The 27,917-nt window shown below is 44.9% G+C and overlaps 1 protein-coding gene across 1 annotated transcript in view; it reads right to left on the bottom strand.

Moving 5' to 3' along the window:
* The window catches only part of LOC126473567 (coiled-coil and C2 domain-containing protein 2A), a 574,642-nt gene that overhangs the window by 359,349 nt on the left and 187,376 nt on the right, over positions 1-27,917 (bottom strand). The window contains exon 6 of the mRNA XM_050100701.1: positions 12,848-13,001. Coding sequence (XP_049956658.1) covers positions 12,848-13,001 — 154 coding nt within the window. The remainder of the gene's footprint in view (positions 1-12,847; positions 13,002-27,917) is intronic.

Here is a 27,917-nt window from a genome sequence, read left to right as displayed (position 1 = left end):
GCTGATGTAACTCAACAGGTTCTACACAGTGTCGACATGTTGCCTTAGCCTGCGCGATGACCAGATCTGCCCCCAATCGAGGACATATGTCACATCACTGGACGACAACTCCAGCGTCATCCGCAAACAGCATTAACCGTCCCTACATTGACAGACCAATTGCAACAGGGATGATACTCCATCCCACAAACTGACATTTGGCACCTGAACAACACAATGAATGCACGTTTGCATGCTTGCATTCAACATTATGACAGTTACATCAATCATTAATGTACCAGCATTTCGGACTTCCAATAGCTTATCTTGCACTTACATTAACCCTCGATCTTGCAATGTCAATCACTTAAATATGTTACCTAGACAAATGTATTCCCGAAATTTCATAATTCTACATTAATTTTTTTATCAGTGTATTAAAAATAGCCCCCCCCCCTACAAACTATCGCAAGGGCGCCCGTGGTACGACTGATTACGTCATACCACCATCGATAGTCGCACCCCTCACAATCTAATAATCGCTCATTATTTGTGACGTTTTGTAATAGATTTTGTCTATTTACGGATCACACGCCTAGGCTTAGCCACGAAATATCTCAGTTTTAGAACGATATGAGTGATTTTCTGCAATATTTAAGAATGATTGGTTTGTACTGCAATTTCGCACTTGTAGGAAAGAAGCACGACGGCAGCCTTCAACCTTAATCAAATATTAGGAGTCTTAGCAACTTTTCCTAGCGCTGGAAGGGGCCAGCAGTGTTTAAAGGTTACCAGCCATGGTGCAGAAAAGGAGTCATTTCTGTACAGTTACGATTTCATTAAGTCTGAGTGCGGCCGTTTTGGCATGCGGTGATTCGTCTCCTTCCTTGTCATTTTCGGTATTACTTTTACTTTTACTTTTCTTAAAATAGCATTAGCAGTCTACCTACTGAACACTTCCTAACAAAAATCAGATAATAGTCACAGAGAGGTGCATAGTGCACCGTCTCTGACAGTGGCACCAGCCTTTCCGTTTATATTCGTGATTACTTGTGTCGCCTTGTTGCGATCTTTCTACGGTCTAGGATACTCTCTTTGAGCATCTATATCGCCGTTGTCTGCGTTTTCGTCACCTTTTCACCTCTGAGTCGAAACACAAGAAACCGAAAGTGACTCAATTTCCTCACGTGTATTCTCGAAGACAAGAAATTGTACCAAATTGTTCTTACTTGGTGCTGATACACCATGCTTTCCATTGCATTGCAAAAAGCAATTAGAGGTAAGTTCTATTTATATGGGAAAGCATTACGAGTCTGTTACGTAATTACTAACAGACGCAATTACATTTTATAACATCCCTTGTCGACGACGCCAGGCCAAAAAAGTTTTTTTTAGATTAGGCGAAAAATAACAGAAATGCAAATGGTTCAAATGGCTTTGAGCACTATGGGACTTAACACCTGAGGTCATCAGTCCCCTAGAACTTAGAACTACTTAAACCTAAATAACCTAAGAACATCACAAACATCCATGCCCGAGGCAGGATTCGAACCTGCGACTGTAGCGGTCGCGCGGTTCCAGACTGAAGCACCTAGAACCGCTCGGCCACTGCGGCCAGCAACTGAAATGTAGATTTCGCAAGAGTAGTTGGTAATGTTTTCGCCACAAAATAGCGAATTGACGAAAGAAGAGAGTGAAACCGCGTCACCTACATTGTATTTACATACTATGGTTCAAATGGCTCTGAGCACTATGGGACTTAACATCTGAGGTTATCAGTCCCCTAGAACTTAGAACTACTTAAACCTAACCAACCTAAAGACATCACACGCATCCATGCCCGAGGCAGGATTCGAACCGGCGACCGTAGCGGTCACGCGGTTCCAGACTGAAGCGCCTAGAACCGCACGGCCACACTGGCCGGCTTACATACTATGGCAAAGCCTTTGAAAGAGTACTCAGGAACCTAATATGGGACAGAAGCGGAATCCGCAAGGACGTTATAGTAGTACTGAAAAACCTCCATGACATGACGTTAAGACACTGACGACATTATGACCACTGCCCATCCCGAGATTGAATGGCAGCTGGTGGTGACCCGATATTGAAAGGTATATTGGGTGAATCATCTAAAACTCGCACCGCAAATATTGTGGAAATGGAAAGTGCTACTGATGTGAGGTTTTCACGGAATGGATTGGTAGTCACGATTCATATTTTGAGCCAGTCAATAGATTGTAATAATCCTTAGAAAGCGTATTTTTGTGCAAACATACACTTTTTGAATAGAAGGAGGTCTATTGACACTAAACAAACTAAAAATAGGGTAAATTACAATGTCAGCGGTATTTGTTTCATGATTCTAGTGCGGGTCGTTTACGAGGTATCTTAGTTTTAAAAGTTCCCACACCAACACTTGTACTATACCTGTGGTAGCAGACACTAACGAACAACAGAAGTGCACACCTTAGTTATGTGGATTGTGTCCAGTAACGAGACAACTGTCTATCAAAGGTGTGGTCAAAATGACCACCAACAGTGTCAATGCACGCTTCCAGTCTGGTATGGAACGAATGATGCACACATGTTAGCGTTTCAGCGGAGATGTGCGAGCAGGTTGCAGTAATACATCATTGATAATCATCGCGTGTAGCTGGTATGTTCTTGTAAATAGCGTCTTTCAGCGTTCCCCATAGAAAAAGGTCGACAGGTGTCAAATTCGGGGAACAGGCTGGCCAAGTTACAGGTCGTCCGCGTCCAACCCAACAAAAATGTTCAAATGTGTGTGAAATCTTATGGGACTTAACTGCTAAGGTCATCAGTTCCTAAGCTTACACACTACTTAACCTAAATTATCCTAAGGAGAAATACACACATCCATGCCCGAGGGAGGACTCGAACCTCCGCCGGGACCAGCCGCACAGTCCAGCCTTAGACCGGTCGGCTAATCCCGCGCGGCTCCAACCCAACGATCTGGAAACAATTCGTTGAAGACAGGTCGTACAACTTCGCGTCCTATGGGGTGGACAACCATCATGTTGGTACCACAGGTTCCTGCTAGTCTTCACAGGAACGTCTTCTACCATCCGTAGAAGATGGTTTGTTAGGAAGCTGCGATACTTGAGCGCGTTCAGCGTTTCATCTATGAAAAAAGGGGCCTATGGAATGATGGCTCACTATCCCACACCACACCTTTACACTCCGTGAACGCTGACGTTCCACCTGACGAAGCCAGTGGGGATTGTCAACAGACCAATAGTGCGTATTTCCGCGGTTTACCATGATACGTCTGGAGTATCTTCTCTTAATACCCATGTACAGATGTTTACAAGATTCTCATTATCGTGGATGGAACCTATGTTGCTGCATAATGTGTAGGACACTTGCCTGGCTCATGCCACTTCCTAGTACGACTGCGCTGGAGCTAACGTGCGGATGAATTGCAACAGCAGCTAGAACATTGATTTCCCCTCTCTTCTGTCGAAACTTGTTTCCACGTTGTCTAATTGTTACACCATGACTTCACGTAACTGATAAAAAATTGCGGAGGTGTTTCACGTGTACTGGGATAACCTGCCGCATACTCCGTACAAGAATGAACTGCATTCTTCCTACACTCTCAATGCACCATTGAGCATATCGGCTTTTTTTGCATCGGTAAATCTCATCGCCCACTCACGACCTACTACTTGGTCGCGCACTAACGGACTAACAAGCCGCAACGCACTCAAGGAGCACTGCGTAAGCAAACATAACAACATCGCACCTAGGAACTACGAAGGTTGAATGGCACAAACAAGTGTCGGTGTGTAAACTTTTCGATATCTCGTGAACAACTCGGACTAGAAGCCTGCAACAAATACCACTGACATTCTCATTTACCCTACTTTCAGTATATTAATGTCAGTAGGCATTGTTCCTTTAAAAAAGTGAATGTTGGTACCAAAAATATGCTTTCTAAGTATTATTACAATCCATTGATTCGCTTACAATACGAGCGCCTGACTACCAATTCATTCAGCGAAAACCAGTAGGTCAATAAAACTTTCCACTTCTGGAATATTTGCGGTGCAAGTTTCAGGTGGTTCGCCCTATATAATTGGAGCAGAAAAGAATGGGGAATCATTCATTTAGCAGTTATCTGTGCTCGGCAACTTCATGAGTTCATTCGAGCGCGAAATGTCGAGCGCGACGGACGTTTCTACTGTGGTCTCGGACGAGGACGCTCGTGGATTGGCCGATCGGCAACCTTCGGATATCTGCGCGTCGGAAACTGCAGCCAGTCGCCCCACTGCGACGAACCAAGCTACGGAGAGGGGCTCCGAGAGGAATACGGGTATGTGCACGTCATCGGCAGCCACCGCAGATAGTGATTTAGATTCCGCCGAGCAGGGTCTTGCTTCTCTGCCGGTTCTTACCAACTGAGTCGGCGACAGTCAGGCCAGCGACGCCAACGACGCGAGTGCATCATTGTGCGTGCGAGCGAGACGCGTCACCATCGCCACAGTCTGCTTCCAGCACTCAGGCGCCCAACAATGTGCGAGACTTCCAAAAGTCAAAACGCACCATTACAGTACGTCCCCTGCACGCTGAGGAGCCGCTACACTGTACACATACAGGGTGGCGCACGAAATGTGTTACCATTTTGTTTTTGAATATAAACTTTATTGTCAATAAAATCTGAAAGGAACATATACTGCAATGAAGAGCCGTCCATGGAGATTTGTTCTAACTCAGCACATGCTCAATATGTCCACCATTTCGTTTCCTAACTTCCTTCAAACGAACACAGAAGTTAGTGATTACCCTACGGCACATGTCTTCCGTAATTTCACTGCAAGCTTGAAGAATAAGTCTTCTGAGCTCCATTAAATCACGTGGACGTTTCGGGAAATTTTTTTCCTTTAGGTACCCTTAAATAAAAAAGTCACACGGATTGAGGTCTGGACTATTGGGGGGCCTATTTTGTCCGTCATTGAAGTGACCTGGAAACCCGAGTGAACTGATCCGCATGTCGAAATGCTCGTGTAGAAACTCCAACACAGTGTTTGCAGTATGTGGCCTTGCTCCATCTTGCATGAACCACTGCGTGAGGAAGGGCAAGGCAGTAGCAAGAAGCTGTGGAATGAAGCTATTGCGAAGCATGCGCAAATAACGCTCGCTGTTCACAGTTTCTTCAAAGAAAAAGGGTCCAATAAGTCCGTGACTGGAAACTGCTGCCCACGCTGTAATCCTCGGAGCATAATGTTGTCGTTCATGAAGCACTTGTGAATTTTCAGTGGCCCAAAAGCGTACATTTTGTTTGTTAATCACACCGTCTAAATGAAAATGCGCCTCGTCTGAAAACCAAACGTTGTTGAGAGATTCTTCCCTATCCTCCGCCCACTGAGCAACACTGCTTGTGTTCTTCACTGAGCTTCTGTGCACAGGTCATCTTGTATGGGTATGGAGGTCACTTTTAAGAATGCGTTGAACGGAGCGTCTGGATATTCCCAGTTGCACTGCTGCCTTTCTACACGATTTCCCGGGACTTCTCTGTACAGCAACTCGTACCGCTTCAATATTCTCCGGCGAACAAACAGGCTTAGGCCGAGGTCGCTTCGCTTCCAATACTGTTCCTTCCTGTACAAATTTATCGTACAATCTGTGAATGGTCTTCTTGCAAGGGAAAACGCCTCTGAGTCACAACAAGGCTTTTCGTTTCATGAAAAAGTAACACAATTGCCGATCGTTTCTGTGTCGTCAGTCTTCCATTGTCAGCCATTGCTGCTTACTAGTCTCCTAGCGGCAGTATCGTGAATTGCACGGCATTTCGTAACAAGCTCTGCTGGTACTTCTATAGAGATCTCAGCGGGATATCTAATGTGCGTCGTAGATTGTGAAAGAAACAATCGGTAACACATTTCGTGCGCCACCCTGTATATAATTCTTTCGACGCGGTGGCTGAAGAGGACGCACCAGCATTCAGGAAGTTACAGCAGAACAGCAAGAAGCAGTCATCCCCACTGAAACTTTAAAACTACTACCGCTAGTGATGCACTACCCTGGGTAACTGTGCCACAAACTGAGGAAGGTCGTGTTGACGGTCACATCTTCAGATCCAAGCCTGTTGAAAAAAAAAAAAATTATAAACGAGTCGCTAGCGAACGACTGAGACTCAATGTAAGGTTGCGGAATTTTGTTTCTGGAACAACCTTCCATTTTACACCTTTGCAACAGTCCCTACCGAGCCCTTGAAACTCGTTCTGTGGGACCTGCCTTCCAACATGGATCTGATCATAATGCAGAACATCTTGGTTGAGGCTCATTTTAGGACCCACACAGTGACTTAAATCTCTGAACACTGGCTTTGCGAACCCACTATTTCTGATGGTGGCCCCGTACATGGAGTTCAATACGGAAATGTACACCGTCAACTACCTTGCTGCCTGCAGAGTTATGATAGAAGATCTTCACGCTAAACGTGGCAAGCCGTTGTGCTTTAGATGTCAGGGAATTTGCCACATGGCGTGACTCTGTAGTTTCCCACGTCGCTGTATCGAGTGCTCCGGCAATACCCGAGTACGGATTGCAAAAGGAGTCGACCAGCCGAAATTTGTCAACAGTCAAGGCCCTGCGCTCCGGACTATATATTCATTTGTACCACAGAGGGTGCAGTCGGCTTCCTTTCGTAGAATTAATACTTTCTGCTAAGTGAGGAATTAGCCCAGTATATTATACCATAACAGATCAGTGACTGAAAATATGCAAAATATGTTGACTTACTGGCTTACTAACTGAGACATTAATTTGCTGAGTTATTTCTGTCACAGCCCTTTCACACTCAATAGCTCACTGCAGTCATATTTGCTGTTTCCTAAAGAAACACAGAGAGAAAAACAAAAATCGATTTTTACGGCGAGCCAATTACAGTAAAAGCTATTGCTGTGAAATTTAATTACGTCAGCGGAATTAGTGAAATCATTAAAATATCAATAGTAATTGCGGTTGTGAACATTGCACATGGCCAGGTACGAGTGCATATGCGATGAGAGGGGCCCCGTGCATACTGCGGGCCGTTAGTCGTAGCAGGGAAACGTCGCAGCGCGTACGCCGACACAGGCTGGGAGTGGGGCATTACCTTCGCGGGAAGAATAAACGCGCCGCGATCTACAGGGTGTTACAAAAAGGTACGGCCAAACTTTCAGGAGACATTCCTCACACACAAATAAAGAAAAGATGTTATGTGGACATGTGTCCGGAAACGCTTAATTTCCATGTTAGAGCTCATTTCAGTTTCGTCAGTATGTACTGTAGTTCCTCGATTCACCGCCATGATTTCATACGGGATACTCTACCTTTGCTGCTAGAACATGTGCCTTTACAAGTACGGCACCATATGTGGTTCATGCACGATGGAGATCCTGCACATTTCAGTCGAAGTGTTCGTACGCTTCTCAACAACAGTTTCGGTGACCGATGGATTGGTAGAGGCGGACCAATTCCATGCCCTCCACGCTCTCCTGACCTCAACCCTCTTGACTTTCATTTATGGGGGCATTTGAAAGCTCTTGTCTACGCAACCCCGGTACCAAATGTAGAGACTCTTCGTGCTCGTACTGTGGACGGCTGTGATACAATATGCCATTCTCCAGGGCTGCATCAGCGCATCAGGGATTCCATGCGACGGAGGGTGGACGCATATATCCTCGCTAACGGAGGACATTTTGAACATTTCCTGTAACAAAGTATTTGAAGTCACGCTGGTACGTTCTGTTGCTGTGTGTTTCCATTCCATGATTAATGTGATTTGAAGTAATAAAATGAGCTCTAACATGGAAAGTAAGCGTTTCCGGACACATGCCCACATAACATATTTTATTTCCTGAAAGTTTGGCCGTACCTTTTTGTAACACCCTGTATAGGTCGAGCAGCGGGACGGCAGGCGAGAGCAGTCTCATGCTGGCACCCACATTCGAGCAATATGCATTTTCTTCAGAGTTCTTGAGAGATACGCTATAGTTCTTGAATTCTCTGTACAAAATAATTTTGCAGAATTTCGCCAAAAAAAACAATAGTACTCGAGAAAATTTTAATCTTGTAAGAAAATATTCACCAATTTACGGAAAAAAATTGTGATCAAAGTTCTGAATAGCTCCCCAAAAGTTCTACAGAAAACCCTCGTGAAATTTTTTGTGCACACAGTAGTTGATGAGATAATTGCTGTAATGACGGGCCCACTTTCAGTCCATAAAAAACAAATTCTTACAACAGTTATGATCGCAGAGCTGCATAACATCTCAAGAGTTCTACCGAAAAATGTCAGTTAAACACTTACTCGAACTAACAAAACTTTGTCCTCAGGTAGCATGAAAGTTCGATCCCCCGCAAGATTACATTGTTTCGTTGTCTAATTTAACTAAGCCATTTAAATTAAAATTGTGGAAGAGGTAGATTTTGAAACTTTTTAATTACTGTGGTAACGTAAATTTAATCGGCATAGGGAAGCGTTCTAAAATCTGTAGAACTACGGAGATTCTGTGATAAGAATTCGCGGTGCACTCTTAATATAGTTACTGGAGACTGAGAAAATTTATTTTCACGTTTGGAAGACGTTCATGACTACACACCAGCTCCAGAACATTTATTAAACAGAATACTATCGTGGAATTATGTCAAAAGAAAAGGCGAAAGTTTCGGCATCATGTCTTTCAAGCTCTGGGGTAACTGATATTTATGAACCACAACAGCCACAAAGATGTACAATCTATCAGAAATGAAAAGTATTCTCGGCTAGGAAGAATTTAAAGTGATAGATGCTAGACGAATTCTCTTCACACCGTCTTATCCTGCCTTCCAAAACGTGTCAGATGCCACGGCCGATACCGGATGGAAAATGTCATCTAAACAATAGATAAAGAAGATCGTCATGGTAATCTTAATTTAGTTAGATACATCTTTATGCTGCAATGTTTAGTTGCAGAAAAATGCTGCAGAACTATTCAAATTTTGTACAGGAAACTGTACAACTACACCATATCTACCAAGAATACTGGGAAAAAATGTGTATTTCTCGAAAGTCGGGTGCCAACTTCACCAGCACTGAAAATAGTTCTCTCACTATTGCAGTTACCTCACAAAATATTATGAGCTCAAAAACTGTCATTACGGTTTTCTCCAAGAACACTTGGCAAGATATTTGCAATTGCAGTCATATTTTTTCACTAATTGGCAAATAACTTTCTTACAAGATTGAAATTATCCCGAGTTCTGTTGTTTTCCTCATGAAATTCAAAAGCAGTATAGAAATTTTGTGCGGAGTCGACACCACCACCTTGCACAGTGCATTCTGATAACTTGGGTGAGCCCAGGAGAGGAGCCGTGCTGTTGGCAAAGGCACCTGCATCGGTCGTCTACTGCCATAGCCCATTAACGCCAAATTTCGCCGCAGTGTCCTAGCGGATACGTTGGTCGTACCTCCCACATTGATTTCTGCTGTCATTTCGCGCAATTTTGCTAGTCTGTTAGCACTGACAATTCTACGCAAACGCCGCTGCTCCCAGTCGTTATGCGAAGGCCGTCGGCCATTCCGTTGTCCGTGGGGAGTGATAATACCTGAAATTTGGCATTCTCGGCACACTCTTGACACGGTGGACCTAGGAATAACGAATTGCCTAACGATTTCCGGAAGGGAATGTCCAATACGTCTAGCTCCACAACCATTCCGCGTTCAGAGTCTGTTAATGCCCGTCGTGCGGCCATAATCACATCGGAAACCTTTCACATGAATGACATGACAAAGGAAACTGCCCATCGCTCCTCCCCCCCCCCCCCCCCTCATATTTAGTGTTCAAATGGATCAGCGGATAGCCCGTCCGAACTTGAACACAGATCAGGCATGAGAACATGGAGAAGGTGTACTGAACTGTGACAAAAGAAGGAGACCGCTTATAAAACACTAATACGACCTATTCTTGAGTACTGCTCGAGCGTTTGGGATCCCTATCAGGTCGGATTGAGGGAGGACATAGAAGCAATTCAGAGGCGGGCTGCTGGAATTGTTACTGGTAGGTTTGATCGTCACGTGAGTGCTAGGGAAATGCTTCAGGAACTCGGGTGGGAGTCTATGGAGGAAAGGAGGCGTTCTTTTCGTGAATCGCTACTGAGGAAATTTAAAGAACCAGCATTTGAGGCTGACTGCAGTACAATTTTACTGCCGCCAACTTATATTTCGCGGAAAGACCACAAAGATAAGATAAGAAAGATTAGGGCTCGTACAGAGGCATATAGGCAGCCATTTTTCCCTAGTTCTGTTTGGAACAGGGAGAGAAGATGTTAGTTGTGGTACGAGGAACCCATCCTCCACGCACCGTATGGTGGATTGCGGAGTATGTATGTAGATGTAGATGTAGAAAATAGAACGGTCCATGCTCAAGATGCGCAACGTGGACCAAATTTGAACAGCTGTGGCGTCGTGGTTGTGTGGTTACGGTGTCGGAATGCGGAGGGGGAGATTTGTCCTCAAATGTCTCTCGTGACATTTTCTTTTTGTTCACAAAATTATGAACTATTCCTCCGGTCATTGACATGTCTGTTCGCTAAGTTCAAATTTATGTCTGTGTCGTAATGTCCGTTCTGCAAGAGCGAGAAAGGAGATCAGACGTACATACCTCCTATTTGTTCTACACAGGTATCACATGTTATGTCTCTTGCGTTCCGTTTGGGAGGTTTTGACTCTTGAATTCCTTGATGTAACATAGTTCATACACGTTTATTTGTTGTTTTCATTCTGTGAGATGTTTATGCGTGAGCTCTCTTGCTCTTACTATTCATTATATTTGCTTGCGAAGGTAATATATTCTTCCCACACGACTAGTATTCTGTAATCAATGTACAGTATGAGAATTGCCAAGACTACACAGAAGGAAAGCAGACACGTCAATGACCGGACGGAATGTTCAGAAAAGTGGGACACGAGGGAGATTTGAACACGGACCTCCCCATTTGTAGTCCAACATCGTGACCACACAACCCCGACACCGTGGTTCTTGCAGTTCTCTCGATGTTGCGCATCTTGAGCATGGACCGTTCGCTGTTTCTATTTTCCTTCAGCACACTTTGTTCCTCTATTCATGCTTGACCTGCGTTCAGTTTCTGACAGGCTATCCAATGGGCCATTTTACCAGTAAATCTGAGAGGGGTGCGATGTGGAGTTTTCCTTGAGAGTACAAATGACAGCTCCGCTAATGAACTGCCCCTTTTTTTATGCCTTGTGTACGCGATACTACCGCCATTTATATATATGCTAGTCGCTATCCCATGGCTTTTGTCACCTATGTATGTAGAAATCTAAAAATTAAAAAAGAAACAGTACTGGCCATTAAAATTGCTACACCACGAAGATGACGTGCTACAGACGCGAAATTTAACCGACGGAAAGAAGATGCTGTGATATTCAAATGATTAGCTTTTCAGACCATTCACACAAGGTTGGCGCCGGTGGCGACACCTACAACATGCAAACATGAGGAAAGTTTCCAACCGATTTCTCATACACAAACAGCAGTTGACCGGCGTTGCCTGGTGAAACGTAGTTGTGATGCCTCGTGTAAGGAGGAGAAATGCGTACCATCACGTTTCCGACTTTGATAAGGGTCGGATTGAGGCCTATCGCGATTGCGGTTTATCGTATCGCGACATTGCTGCTCGCTTTGGTCGAGACCCAATGACTGTTAGCAGAATATGGAATCGGTGGGTTCGGGAGGGTAATACGGAACGCCGTGCTGGATCCCAACGGCCTCGTATCACTAGCAGTCGAGATAACAGGGATCTAATGCGCATGGCTGTAACAGATCGTGCAGCCAAGTCTCGATCCCTGGATCAACAGATGGGGACGTTTGCATGACAACAACTATCTGAACGAACAGTTCGAAGACGTTTGCAGCAACATGGACTATCAGCTCGGAGACCAAGGCTGCGGTTACCCTCGACGCTGCATCACAGACAGGAGCGCCTGCGATGGTGTACTCAACGACGAACCTGGGTGTACGAATAGCAAAACGTCATTTTTTCGGATGAATCCAGGTTCTCTTTACAGCATCATGATGGTCGCATCCGTGTTTGGCGACATCGCGGTGAACGCACATTGGAAGTGTGTATTCGTCATCGCCATAGTGGCGTATCACCCGGCGTGATGGTATGGGGTGCCATTGGTTACACGTCTCGGTCACCTCTTGTTCACATTGACGGCACTTTGAACAGTGGACGTTACATTTCAGATGTATTACGACCCGTGGCTCTACGCTCCATTCGATCTCTGCGAAACCCTACATTTCAGCAGGATAATGGACGGCCGAATGTTGTAGGTCCTGTACGGGCCTTTCTGGATACAGAAAATGTTCGACTGCTGCCGTGGCCAGCACATTCTCCAGATCTCTCACCAATTGAAAACGTCTGGTCAATGGTGGCCGAGCAACTGGCTCGTCACAATACGCCAGTCACTACTCTTGATGAACTGTGGTATCGTGTTGAAGCTGCATGGGCAGCTGTACCTGTACAGGCCATCCAAGCTCTATTTGACTCAATGCCCAGGCGTATCAAGGCCGTTATTACGGCCAGAGGTGGTTGTTCTGGGTACTGATTTCTCAGGATCTATGCACCCAAATTGCGTGAAAATGTAATCACATGTCAGTTTTAGTATAATATATTTGTGCAATGAATACCCGTTTACCATCTACATTTCTTCTTAGTGTAGCAATTTTAATGGCCAGTAGTGCATTTTTCTCGCAAGTCGGGCGTCAACTTGACATGACTGGTGTGTGCACCTTGCAAGGTGTGTGTGTGTGTGTGTGTGTGTGTGTGTGTGTGCGTGTGTGTGTGTGCGGCCCACCTGCGCGCGAAGTCTGCGTGCCAGCGCGGGAGCCGGCGTGGCCGTCCCCGTCAGCTGTGGGCTCACTCTGCTGCTGCTGCTGCTGTTCCACCTGCGCCGCTGCTGGCGCCTCCTCCGGCCACACCTGCGTGAAGAAGTCGTAGCCCGCGGACACCTGCAACACGCACCGGCCGCCGCCTCTCAGCACGCACATCCTCCAACTGTCACAGCTTCGCAATGCGCAGTCAACCGACGTAATACCATCGCCAGCAGACGAGAACCCAGCATCTGGAAACTTGACTCATACGAGAAGGACGACGCTCTGGAAGTGAGTCAACCGACTTCGCTCTGCTGCCACAGCGAGCACCAGAACTAATCTCCACAGGAACGGTCTTATTCTGAACTCTGTGAACTGTGAATGTGGATCTCGAAATGTAAATGTCGTATGGCACCGTTGGCTAGGATAATCCACGGGATGGGAAAACGTGTTCTACCTTGGCGAACATTGGGCCCTGTCTTTGTGTATATGTCAAAGTTAGAACTGGAAGGAAAATCAGCATTGGCCGTATTTTGTTGTTTTATTGTCAGCAAAATCGATTTTCGCTCATTTAGTGACCATCCTCAGTCCTGTAATATACAATAAAAATTGGTAGGTACTGGTATCAAGCTATAACCATAAGCTTAGAGCGATCACATAAACTCAATGTTTATGTATGGTATTCGACGACCACGCCTCATCACAAAACGTGGACGTCAGAGGATCCCCCACTGTGTTATCCAGGATAGACAGCAATCTGTGGCAGATATGACGACAGAGTACAATGCTGGTGCAGGCAGACGTGTTTCGGAGCACACCGTTCAAAGGACACTGTTGAATATGGAGCTCCACATCACTCGACCCCTACGTATTCCTGTGTTGACTCAACGACATCGACAGTTACAATCGCAGTGGGCACAGCATCACTGAGTTTTCACAGTGGATCAATAGAAACGTGTCCCCTGTCCAATGAATAGCATTTCTTCTTACTTGAGGTCGATGGTTGGGTCATTACACGCCGTCATCCTCATGAATGGCTGTTTGGAAAGTGCACCGCGCCACAGTTACAGGCCGGTGAGAGCAGAACTAAGCCATGGGGTACACTGAGTTGGGTTTCCGTGGGACCTATGTTAGTATTCCAAGATACCGTAACAACAGTGAACTGCGTCAACATTATTGCAGACCACCCGCATCCCTTCGTGGTTGAAGTCTTCTCTGATGGCGAGGACATCGTCCATCACGATAAATCTCCGCGACACGAGAGCAGAATCGTGCTGCGGTGGTTTAGGAATGTGATAGTGAACTCATATTGATGTCTCAGCAAATGTGCCTGGAACACGTATCGGGCGCCAGTTGCGTTCCCAAAAACCACCGTTCCGTAATCTTCGGGAATTTAGTGACCTGTGAGTAGACACCAGGTGCTTCTCTAAACCTATCAAAGACTTGTAGAATCCATGTCAAGCAGAATCGCTGCTGTTCTGCATGGACCTCTATACTATCAATCAGGTGGCCATCATAATATTTTGGCTCTCTGGTGCAGTGCAGGAGCGTCTTTATCACCTGCGCATTTTTAGGCTGAACGTGTGGTGGAGCTCTACCAGGGGAAATATTCTGATAACCAAGCTAAAAAGCAGCGTTTTAGAGCAATTTCCGAATTAAAAAGAATTTAAGATTTATTATTTATTTGTTGAAATTATTCTGTACAATTTATAGTCTAATGAAATGATAAAATTAAAAAAGTAAAAGAATTGAAATAATGCTGGTAGTCAAAACGATTTATTAACGTCGGTATTAACAATTATATTTCTTTTTTAAAAAACAACAAATATTTTAAAAAAAATATCGTAACTACATGCAAACACGTTTAGCAAAAAAAAAAAAAAATACAAGATAAGAAAGGGAATGTAACTACCTAGCAGATCATATTTACAATCAATTCAAAGACGGTGCGCCGGCCGGGGTGGCCGAGCGGTTCTAGGCGCTTCAGTCCGGAACAGCGCTGTTGCTACAGTCGCAGGTTCGAATCCTGCCTCGGGCATGTATGTGTGTGATGTCCTTAGGTTAGTTAGGTTTAAGTAGTTCTAAGTTCTAAGGGACTGATGACCTCAGACGTTAAATCCTATAGTGCTCAGAGCCATCTGAACCATTTTCAAAGACGGTGCTTCACCAAACAAGCAGCTTCAAAGACAACGTTTCAAATAATCTTATTGACTAAATGGTTAACGCCTACACTACATATTAACGGAATTGCCTCAAAATATCACTTTCAGTAGTGAGCGATGGCAGAACTTTGAGTTCGCCATCTGACATCTTAGAATCTTTTTAACTTCTCACGGTTGGGGTTCAGAGAAGTATACAGTTCAGGGTCAACTCTGGTAGTCTACCTGCAGACCGCTACGGTCTTCTGACGCTGCTACCTTCTTATAGGCAACCGCACTTCTGGAGCTCCAGCGTTATTCGCGAGAACACGGGTGGGCAATCAGCGGTCCGTCACCCGCTCGCAAACTGAACGTAAGTCAATGCAAAATGAGCAGTTACCATCTGAAGAGAATTGAGTAAACACCGAAATGCGTTGTGGTCAACTAATAGAAATGGTATTTTTGTTTGTACGAAAATGAGTAAAAGCAGTATGATTATTAAACTACATACTTACTATGGAAATGAAAATGAGCGTTTGGCGTCATTGGCCGGGAGGCCCCTTATGGGGCATGTCCGGCCGCCTTGGTGCAGGTCTTATTACATTCGACGCCACATTGGGCGACCTGCGCGCCAGATGGGAATGAAATGATGATGAAGACAACACAATACCCAGGTCCTGAGCGGAGAAAACCTCCGACTCAGCCGGGAAACGAACCCGGGCCCGTAGGACGGAAATACGTCATGCTCACCAATCAGCTATCGGGGCGGACACTACCTGTACTGATGACTCGCTAGTATTATCAGTAGTATTGATAAAGTTGTCAGAAGTTCGCTTTCTGGGCCAGGGTTGTGCGACTCATCTTTTTTTGTAAAAGTTGTGGAAATGGATGACAGTTGGGTTTGCTTTGGGAAAAAGGCGCCTATGATTATTTGAGACGTACATACATTTCTCTTCAAAGTAATTTGAGCAGATGTAGCTCTTTGCAGTTGGGAACCGTGTGTCCCGTTTTATATTTGCTACCCATCTCTACTTTAGCTCCTGTTCCTTCGATTCGAGCAATTGAACGCTAAACACACTTTAGGCGTGTTTAATTTATATTTTGCTGAACAAATTGCAAAGAAAAATTAAACGATTCGCCAAATAAAGCAGTTCACTTTTCACACACACAGACACCAGACTGGTTCTCTTCAATTTAATATACAGAAACAACCCCAACTTATACGATCACTCATCAAAAAAATTTTTGGACAAATATTTAAAAAATGCTTGCAATAGTTTTGCCGTTATTCACACACTAAATTTCAAACACTCGAATGTCCTGTCTACGGCTAAAAATCGCGAAGCTAGTCCTAATTGACTGGGATTGCCTATCTCACTGCCGTATTTTGGTTTCCTATTGTTCCTCGTATTAACATTAGTTAATAAAACCTGTCCGTTGTGGACTGCTAGCTTACTGCAACTGGTAATAGTGAAGGGAATTTGTAATAAATCAGCTCGAACTAGCGTCTCTTTTATAGAAGTTTATTTTCAAGGCGTCTGGTATCTTACCTTCAGATGTTTACATTAATTAGTTGTTGTAAATTTGGTTTCTTTAATAATGGCGTTGTAGAATTTTGCAATGGAAGTTTTTAAGACAGTTACTGTAAAACATTGTAAGTAAAGAAACAATGTTTATGACGCGTAAATAAAGTGATTGGTTGATTTGGGGGAGTGAACCATACAGCAAGATCATCGGTCCCATCTGATTAGGGAAGGATAGGGAAGAAAGTCAGCGGTGTGCTTTCGAAGGAACCATCCCGGCATTTACTGGAAACTATTCAGGGAAACCACAGAAATCCTAAATCACGATGGGCGGACGCGGGTTTGAAACGTCGTCCTCCCGAATGCGAGTCCAGTGTGCTAACCACTGCGCCATCACGCTCGGTTGTAAATAAATCTAAACATCTGAAGGTGGGGGTGAACGTAAAATGAATGTACTCTGAAAAACGCGTGTTTTGAGGCATAATTTGATGGCGTGGCTTGTCGGGAAAGGTGTGCCACTCACATCGGTGCGTTACCTCATAGCGGAACTCCCGAGATATACGCCCCCTCCACAACGAAGTTGTGACGTCACACAAGTCGGATATTGTCCGCCATACTTCACGAACGCTCGGCTCTGTGCAGCGCCCCCAGGAAATCAACATGCCAATGAAAAGGTACCCAGCAAAGGTCGTAACCTTCTCGTGTGCTATCGAATGTTTGCATGCATCTAAACGCGCAGTTAAGAATTATTAGGCTCGTCTGAAACAGTTACTCGCTCCCCGCCGGAGAGGGCTGCAGGCACTCGTATGACCCGCGTGTGTGCTTGTGTCACGTGACATGGCGGCCAGCGAGTATAAGGGGCGCAGGGGGATGGAGGGGGCGGTAAGAGGGGTGGATGGTGGAGGCGGGCCGCATTCGTAAAAAACAACCTATTTAAAAGATGCACCAAACCAACGATTTTGAAGACACGGCAATGACATTTTGTACCATGCCTTTGCATTAAATTAGCACGTTTACTATTAAGTTCCTTGAATTATATATATTTAGATTTCTTTACGAAATTTAATAATTTTATTTTCAAAAAATAATAGATTTACCTTTTTCTCGGAAACTATTCAGAAGATTTCTACAAAATTTTTTCTGTTTAATGTATTTGTATATAGCAGGTTCTCTCAAGATTTTTTAATACACGGAATAGGAGAATTCTAATAATTTTTAAATTATATTTCTGTAAGTGAAATTCATGCACAATTTCAAGTAACTTGCACCACATCTCAGCTTACACTCAGAATTTCAAAATTTACTCTTGAGATATCACTTATTGGGATTATAGAAATAAGTGTACAAAATTTCACAATTCTAGACTTCATAGCTTCTGAGAAAAAGGTCCATAAACATTAAAGAACATAATTTTCAGTAAATTCTATTTGAAACTGAACCTAACGTTTTTTCTTATGCCCCCTTTCAGAAGGCCGCAGATTTGTACTCACGGTCTTCTTTCCTTTCAAGGCTTCTCTAACGGTTTCTTGTTTTCTGCCTTCTTTCCTTTACCAGGTCTTCAACAGACTTTTCACCTGCAGAGAGGCGCTATAAATCGATTCACTCTAATACCTCCATCATCCTTACGTTCCCATCATTAAATACAGGAACTGCGTCATAAGTTGCAATTCTGGCAACTGTAGCAGATGAGAATATGGTTTTACGGCATCTTTTCCATATGAGTCAATTTAGAGACTCATTTGGATTCCGTGTTTTGCCACGAACACACTTTTTTAGAAGTTCAGGATCGGCCAGAAACCTGTAATTGGGCTTGACAACATCCATGATACAATTAGGAAGCCTCTCCTTGTGAATGTACTCCACGAGATCGTTGTTCACAGAGCTAGTACTGAAGTTTTGCTTCAAAAAGTGGGCGTGTCAGGAACGTCGCGTTACACATTTGATTATTTTTCACGCACTTCGGATGCGATTTCATCATTGAAACCTTGGTAACTTGTTGTCCATGAGTTCTACTAATAAGTAAACAAAATGAACTGAAAATTGAACGGTCCCTCCGTAAGTGCGGGAATCAGGCTCGCGTATTACCAAAGCTTTCCCACGCCTGCCCTAGACAATTTACACTGAAGCGCCAAAGAAACTGGTATAGGCATCCGCATTTAAATACAGAGATATGTAAACAGAAAGCATACAGCGCGGCGGTCAGGAACTATTAAGACAAGAAGTGTCTGGCGCAGTTGTTAGATCGGTTACTACTGTCCAGTGGCATGTTATCAAGATTTGAGTTAGTTTCAACGTGGTGTTATAGTAGGCGTACGAGCATTGGGGCATCTCCGAGGTAGCGATGAAGTTGGGATTTTCCCCTACGACCATTTCACGAGTGTACCGTGAATATCAGGGATCCGGTAAAACATCAAATCTCCGGCATCGGTGCGGCCGGAAAAAGATACTGCAAGAACGGGACCAACGACGACTGAAGGGAATTGTCCAAGGTGACAGAAGTGCAACCCTTACAAAAATTGCTGTACATTTCAATGCTGGGCCATCAACAAGTGTCAGCGTGCGGACCATTCACGAAACATCATCGATTTGAGATTTCGGAGCCGAAGGCCGACTCGTGTACCCCTGATGACTGCACGACACGAAGCTTTACGCCTCGCCTGGGCCCGTCAACACCGACATTGGATGGTTGATAACAGGAAACATGTTGCGTTGTCGGACGAGTCTCGTTTCAGACTGCATCGCTGGACGTGTACGGGTATGGAGACAACCACATCAATCCATGGACCCTGAATGTCCGCAGGGGACTGTTCACAAGCTGGTGGAGGGTTTGTAATGATGTGGGGCGAGTGGAGTTGGAGTGATGTGGGACCCTTGTTACGTCTAGACACGACTCTGACAGGTGACACGTACGTTATCATTCTGTCTGATCACCTGCATCCATTCATGTATATTGTGCATTCCGACGGACTCGGGCAATTCCAGCAGGACAATGCGACATCCCACACGTCGACAATTGCTACAGAGTGGCTCCAGGAGCACTCTTCTGAGTTTACACACTTCCACTGACCACCAGACTCCCCAGACATGAACATTACTGAGGATATCTGGGAGACCTTGCAACGTGCTGTTCAGAGAAGACTTTCACCTCCTTGTACTCTTACGGATTTATGGACAGCCCTGCAGTAATCATGGTGTCAATTCCCTCCGGCACTACTTCAGGCATTAGTCGAGTCCATGCTACGTCGTGTTGCGGCACTCCTGCGAGCTCACGGGGGCCCTACACGATATTAGGCAGGTGTACCAGTTCCTTTGGCTCTTCAGTGTATATGCTTTTTACACAGTAACGGTCTTATAACGCTCCTTGGCGTACTCGTGAAGTTACCTTTAGACCTGTCCAGTTTGTTCCGTGCTGGACATGTATGAGGAAAAGCGTCGATGAGAAACCCTCTGTGATCGGTTTTCTTTTGTGCGGCGGAGCGCAGACAGAGGATCGGCGTGGCCCGTGGCTTGACGGCAGCTGCCAGTGCTCCGAGTGGCCCGGTGGTGGCGCCCCGCACTTCCGCGCACATTGCGTTTCCTGGACACCTTGCCGATGGCAGATCGGAAGCAGCCGCCGACCGCGGAGGAAGCAGGCAGCGGGCGGCGGCTGCGGCTGGCAGACACCTGCGAGGCCGGCGACAGTTGCCGCCGCTGCATCTCACCTGTCCCGCCAGGGCACGCACTGCACTGCTCCACGCCGCGTCATTACAACCAGCGCCGTGACCGAGCGCCACTCAAACGGCTCGGGCTCGACCACTTCACGTCGCGCCTCCAGAAAAAAAGGGCTCTGCTCCGGCTTCCGACGGCAGCGTCATCTGGCTACTTCTGTGACTACTACGACTGTTGATAGTCCGATATATCGATGTTTCAAGGTTTATTATCATCCGCTCTTAGTATATCGAAAGAAAGTATCAATGTATCGATACATCGGCGGAAAAGTTATCAACAAAGCTGCCTATAAAAAATCGGCTGCAAATTGTAAATATACTGCCCGTTTTATAACTGTATGTTTAAGTATTGGTTTATTATTAGATATTCTGTACATCAGCAACCTAACAGCCTGTCTATCCGCCTTAAGGCAGGAACTGAAAACGATGCACTTTCATGCTTGGCTAGAATCACTTTGCTAACGATGGTGATGTAAGTGGGACAAAAAAAAGTGTCCGACGGGTCTGTCGTTTGGTTTCGCCACATGCCGGATTTTTTCCGGAACACTTCTTGTCGACCTGCATGTTTTTTCATTTCTGCAAACGACAGCGACCTAGCAGTTGTAATGTCAAAATTGCGTGGTGAAGTTAAACGTTGCGGTTTCTATTGATAGTGCCGAGCGCCGATTACACCAGCATTTCCCCTAACACGTCTCCGCCCACTGGAACGACCGATCTTTCATTTACATTTCTTTTCATCATTTTCAGTAGCTGTTTTTGAAGAATGTCGATGTAAAGAAATATCGCACTAGTTGTGTTAAAAATTGTTTTTTAACGCAACTGGCGTGCTGATTTTTTTACATCGGAAATCATTCACACCTCCACTCCCCCGGTGCAACCGGTGATCTTTTGTGCTACATATGCTTGCTTCTCATAGTCAAAGAGAAAGATCGGACGTGATGAAAGCTCAAAAAGTAGTAAGACCCCTTCACACAGTGAGAGGAAAATTACGTCCTAATACAGTTTCAAAAGAATAGCTTCAAATATTTTTAGAAAACTGTGGAAAAATATGATATGAAATAAAAATATCGGCTCTCGATATTGGCGTTTTGATACCGATAATCGATATGTCGAGTGTGAAATGCAGCCGGTATACATCGCTATTTCTTGGGAAAAATTGCAATACAACGATATATCGATGTTTCCTCAACAGCCCTAATTACTACTACCTATACGATGCATTAATGTATGAACACGAAAGGAAAGTCGTAGATGAGAAGGGAATGAAACAAGGTAGTTGCCTATGCCCTATGTTATTCACTTTGCACGCAGTAAAACAAACCAAAGAGAAATTTGGAAAGGAATAAAAGTTCACAGAGAACGGACAAAGTAAGTGTTATGAAAAGAAAACCGAAAAGATCTGTTCCATTTCACGAGATGTACATTCACAGCTGCTGTTGCTCTGAACACAGATTTGTTTGCACTAACTTTAACGTTTGCCGATGACACTATAATTATGTTAGAGGAGGCAGTTGAACCGAACAGACAGTGTCTTGTGAAGAGTTTATAAAATGAATACCGACAAATGTAAAACAAACTTAATGGAGTGTAAACGAATTAACTCAGGCGATGGTAAGTGGAGTATATTACGAAATCAAACGCTTACACTGAGCTGACAAAAGTCATGTCGGACCTCCTTTTGCCCAGGTTAGTTGCAACTCGCAGTGTTGCCGGTGCAGGATGTTGTGCACGAACTGACCTCTCGGTAATGTCGAATAAACGTTCGATGGGATTCATGACGGTGCTGTCTGGGTGGTCAGACTATTCGCTCGAATTATCCAAATGATCTTCAGTCGCGAACAATTGTGGCTTGCTGACATGTTGCTTTGTCACCCATAAAAATTCCATTGTTCTTTGGGAACATGAAATCCACGAATGGCTATAAAAAGGTCTCCAAGTAACCGAACATAACCATTTCCAGTCAATGATCGCTTCAGTTGGACCAGAGGACAGAGTCCATTCCACGTAAAAACAGCCCACGCCGTTATGGAGAAATCATCAGCTTGCACAGTGGCTTGTTCACAACTTGACTCCATACTGGAACCCTACCATCAGCTCTTATCAACTGAAATCGGGACTATGTGACCAGACCATGGTTTTCCAGTCGTCTAGGGTCCAACCGATATGGCCATGAGGCTAGGACAGGCGCTGCAGGCGATGTCGTGCTCTTAGGAAAGGCACACGCGTCTGCCGTCTGCTGCCATTGTCCATCAACGCCAGATTTCGCCGCACTGTCCTGACGGATACCTTCATCGTACTTCACACACTGACTTCGCAATGTTGCTTGTCTGGTAGCACTGATAATCCTGCTCAACCGCCGCTGCTCTTGGTCGTTAAGTGAAGGTCGTCGGTCACTGCGTTGTCCGTGGTGGGAGGTAATGCCTGAAATTTGATATTCTCGGAACACTCTTGATATTCTGGATCTCGGAATACTGAATTCCTTAACGATTACCGAAATGTCGTTTCCCATGCGAATAGTTCCAACTACCATTCCGTTTTCAAAGTCTGTTTATTTACGTTGTGCGGTCTTAATCACGCCGGAAACCTTTTCGCATGAATCACCTGGGTACAAATGACTACTGCGTCAGTGCACTGCCCTTTTATACTTTGTGTACGCGATACTACCGGCATCCGTATATGTGCATATCGCTATCCCATGACTTCGGTCACTTCAGTGTAAAGTAGTATGTGATGGCTCAAATGGCTCTGAGTAATATGGGACTTAACATCTGAGGTCATCAGTCCCCTAGAACTTAGAACTACTTAAACCTAACTAACCTAAGGACATCACACACATCCATGCCCGAGGCAGGATTCGAAACTGCGACCGTAAAAGTCGCGCGGTTCCGAAATGAAGCGCCTAGAACCGCTCGGTCACAGAGGCCGGCGTAGTATGTGAGTTTAGCTGTTTGGGCAGTAAACTGCTGCTACTGATTCAAGTGTTCTAGTAGACTGAACATCTAAGATCATCAATCCTGTATTCACCCTATCTAAACTGCGTCTAGAGTTAATCCTATGTGCAACAGTGGGAACGTTATCTAAATCTGTGCTTAGCCTCTAACTGAAGCAGAACATCGATTCCAGCCAGGTATTTGACTGCAATGTGGAAAATCGCCTAAAAACGACATCCGGGCTGGCTCGCTCAGCAGCCTTCGTCGTTAATCCGCAAGGCGGATTCGGTCTCGGGCAGACTCGCCTCCCAGAATCCCGGAAGCGGCGCGTTAACACTCGCTAATAACCGGGCGTGTTTGCACAGTGAAATAAAGCCGTCCTCACACGGGTCCTGTTTCCCATCGCGAAGCCCGCCAGATGTGGAGTCCGTCGTGGCTGCTGCACTCTCTGAAACGACTTCTACATCTCACGGAACGTGCTTCCCACCCGTTGTGGTCTGCGACCTCGGCATTCTCCAGCTGGAGTTCCTGGCTGGATCAAATGGCTCTGAGCACTATGGGACTTAACATCTATGGTCATCAGTCCCCTAGAACTTAGAACTACTTAAACCTAACTAACCTTAGGACATCACACAACACCCAGTCATCACGAAAGAGTTCCTGGCTGCATGCGGCGCCTAGATCACACACGTTCTTAACGAAAATGGACACGCGTAAAATCGATTAAGTGCTGATGAAGAGCGAAGAAAATTCTAGACTCGTCGAACGTTTCAACAACGATCGCTGCTGGTGCAGGAACACTACATAATGCTGCACAACGATCTGAGATACATACTATACTTCGTTCATCATAAGAATAAACCCGATGCAAACAAATGCAAACGCGATGATTGGTCAGCAACCATAGCTCTCGTACACTGGTGCTGTTTCGCTCTTGAACGTAAGTCCAACTTACGTATTTGACATATTATTAAATGTCACTGCAAAAGAACCTTTAAGGCATTCTGATGTATTTATAGCCATCAACTTTTTTCTCAACCATACATTAGCTTCTTAATTTTTATTTCAAAAATCGTGTATAATCACAGTCTCTGTAAACGCTAATTGTGCACTGATTGACTTGCTGTTCATAAGTACCTTGAAAATGGGTAACATTGCTTACTGCTTCGCAGTGAAACACGTGCGCGCAACGCCATTAATGGCACAAAACAAATTCTTCTTAGTGTTTTTCACAAGATTACAGAGAAAAATCGGGTTTGATGTTTTTCTAGAAACAGTTAAAATGGTTCAAATGGCTCTGAGTACTATGGGACTTAACTTCTGAGGTCATCAGTCCCCTAGAACTTAGAACTACTTAAACCTAACTAACCTAAGGACATCACACAAATCCATGCCCGAGGCAGGATTCGAACCTGCGACCGTAGCGGTCGCGCGGTTCCAGACTGAAGCGCCTAGAACGGCTCGGCCACTCCGGCTGGCTGGTGAAGCTGTTGCCCCGCATCATCGCTGAGTCAATGTACGCGGAACGCACAGCAAGAACGTATCCTCATTATCGCACTTTACTGTACTCTGGACAGCTTGGTTTCCGCTCCACGTGAAAAGGAATACACAGTGTAATGTTTACGTGAGGTTTATTCTTGTGATAAACGGAGTATGGTAGAAGTTATTTGTTAACTAAGTTGAACCTTCACCCCCATGTTCGGTGTTAAATTGAATGTACGTAGGTAAAATATACCGTCTAACGTCAGTTTGTGCAAGCATAATATCCATACTCTCGATTTTACGTTGACTACCATCACTCTGAAGTACGTACTTCATCAAATAGATTTCAAGATCGTCCGCCCATCCTGATTTATGTTTTCCGAGATTTCCCTAAATCGCTCCAGGAAAATGCCGGTATAGTTCCTTTGAAAGGGCACGGCCGACTTCCTTCCCCATCCTTCCTTCATCGGAGCCTGTTTTCCGTGTCTAAAGATCTCGTTGTCGACGGGACGTTAAACAGTAATCTCATCCTCCTCTGTTCTGACACAGACCGGCAGTCACGTAAAATTTCTGATCGATGGGGAAACATTCCAGTCCTTGGCCTACGCAACAAGCATTGAAGCAAATACTTTATTTATAATAATTAACATAAATATTGCAACTAATATTTCTATTACATTAATAAGAGACACACTGGATCTTTTAGAAAGCAAGAGGTGGAAAAAAAAAGGTTTGGAAGGAGGTGCATGCGAACCTGCTACCTTTCTCTTCACGTCTCACGATACTGTCAAGTACACTACGGCTTCAACATGATAGCTCAACCTTTGTATATGGTATACACTGTCTAAAGACTCTCATTATTGATATTTACTACGACAAACTGTACCAGGACGACGTCCTTTTGATAGATCATCATTGTGCCGTAGCACTGAAACGGTATACTTCCATAACACGCAAGTTACAACACTAAAAACAGCAAGTACGGAAAGCTTAACTGCGGACACGTAGTTTCCTATCGTTTTATTGCGACAAATCGACCCGCTCTCGAGAGATCCTCAATTTGCTGGTGTTCTGAAACAGCTTATTATCAAAATGCTTGCTCTACCGATAACGAAAACCCACAAAATACGAAACTTAATTCTGTACAATATGGTGGATCTTAAGATCTGTGTGTGACGTAAAAACGACGTCGCATCTCACTGGCCATGTTCCTCTGCACGAGGCAAAAATATGAGTGCCAGAGTCTTTATTTTACGCTCCGCAGCGTAGTGGAACGTGGAATTCCAAACTGTGACGTCACCAGCTCCTCGTCCTCGTTTACGTCCCGTGAGGGGACGGCTTTACTGAAGGCTATCGAAATACAGACGGTATAAAATGCAAACTGGCAATAGAGCTGAATAAGAGAAATTTGTTAACATCTACTATCAATTTAAGTATTACGATGTCTTTTCTGAAAGTACTTGTCTGAATAGCCTTGTACAGTGGTGAAACGTGGACGATAAGCTCGAAATGTTGTACTATAGAAGAATGCTGAACTTTAGACGGGCAGATAGGATAACAAAATGAAGAGGAATTGAATTGAATCGGGAAAAAAGAAAATTTTTGGTTCGAATACAGTAAGCAACTTGAAATGGGTGCAAGGTTTCGCTAGTAGTGAGGAAATGAGGGTTGCACAGCACAGATTGGAAAGCTGCATCAAACCAGTCAAACCAGCCTTCTGACTGAAGACCACACCAAAGACAGAGTACAGTAATAGCAGTAACTGTCAAACATGGCCTGGAGTATTTCCTAGGGTGCATGTCATGTGACAGGTCGGCGGAAAAAGTTCTAACAGTCACTTTAGCTTGGTTTAGCCTGAACCCAGTTCTTGTCTTTGAATATAAACAACTTATACCATGCAGCAACACAAAATTAATCTCTCGTTGGTTAGGACTTTCTTCTGCCGACCCATTCATATGCAAGAACAGCAACTAACAAATACACTGACAGAAAAAAATAGTATTATCAAGAAGGAGCTGTCCGACATAAAACAAAATTGGTAGGCGACATCCGCAAGATGATGTCTATTCAAATTTCGCGCCAGTCGCATAAGAGTGGCGCTAGCACCGCCATTGTGGAGATGCAAATCAGGCTTGCTTTAAATACACGCTGTAACGGTCAAGAGCATTATTTACCTTTGAGTCTGGACGTGGTAGGTTGAAGTTAGACAAGAATGTCTTTAAGGCGACAAGGACGCCATTGTCAGCACCTCACTGAGTTTGAACGGGATCGTGTAATAGGGTTACGAGACGCTGGATTTTCCTTCTGCGATACTGCAAAAGGCTTGACAGGAATGTAGCCACTGTACTTGATTGCTCGAAGCGGTTGTCACGAGAATGTACGATCGCAAAAAGACTCCGGACGGGCACCTGCCACAACAGAGACCGAAGACCACCGTGTTCGGCGTATAGCTCTGGCACATCGAACTGCATCTGTAGCAGCAATCTGAGTACCAGTTGGCACCACAGTGGCATTACAAAATGGTTACTTCAAAGACAGCTCCGAGCCAGACGCTAAGTAGCGTGCATTCCACTGACCCCAGACCACCACCATTTGCGACTTCAGTGATGTCAGGCGAGAGCTCACTGGAGGGCAGGGTGGAGGTCTGTTGTGTTTTCTGGTGAAAGCTGGTTCTGCCTCGGTAACAGCGACGGCCGTGTGTTGGTTAGAAGGAGGCCAGCTGAGGACCTGCAACCAACCTGACTGCGTGCTAGACACACTGGACGTACGCCTGGAGTTATGGTGCTGGGTGAGATTTCCTATGACAGCAGGAGTACTCTCGTGGTTATCCCACTCACCCTGACTATAAATTCGTACGTCAATCTGGTGATTCGATCTGTTGTGCTGCCATCCATGAACAGCATTCAAGGAGGTGTTTTCCAACAGGATAATTCTCGCCCACATACCGCTGTTGTAACTCAACAGGCTCCACACAGGGTCAACATGCCTGGTCGATCACCAGATATCCTTCCAATCGAGCACATATGGGACATAATCGGACGAGAACTCCAGCGTCATCCACAAACAGCATTAACCGTCCCCGTATTGACCGACCAAGTGCAACAGGCATGGAACTCCAACCCGTACAACAATATGGACGCACATTTGCATACTTGAATTCAACATTCTGACGGTTACAACGATTATTAATGTATCAAAATTTCACATTTGACATGGCTTATCTTGCGGTTACGGTAACCTGTGATCCTGCAATGGTAATCACGTACATACGTTA

The sequence above is a fragment of the Schistocerca serialis genome, chromosome 4 (genome assembly GCF_023864345.2).
Source record: "Schistocerca serialis cubense isolate TAMUIC-IGC-003099 chromosome 4, iqSchSeri2.2, whole genome shotgun sequence".
Taxonomy (NCBI): Eukaryota; Metazoa; Arthropoda; class Insecta; order Orthoptera; family Acrididae; genus Schistocerca; species Schistocerca serialis.
Note: the sequence above shows the minus strand (reverse complement) of the source record. Positions and strands in the feature narration are given on the sequence as shown.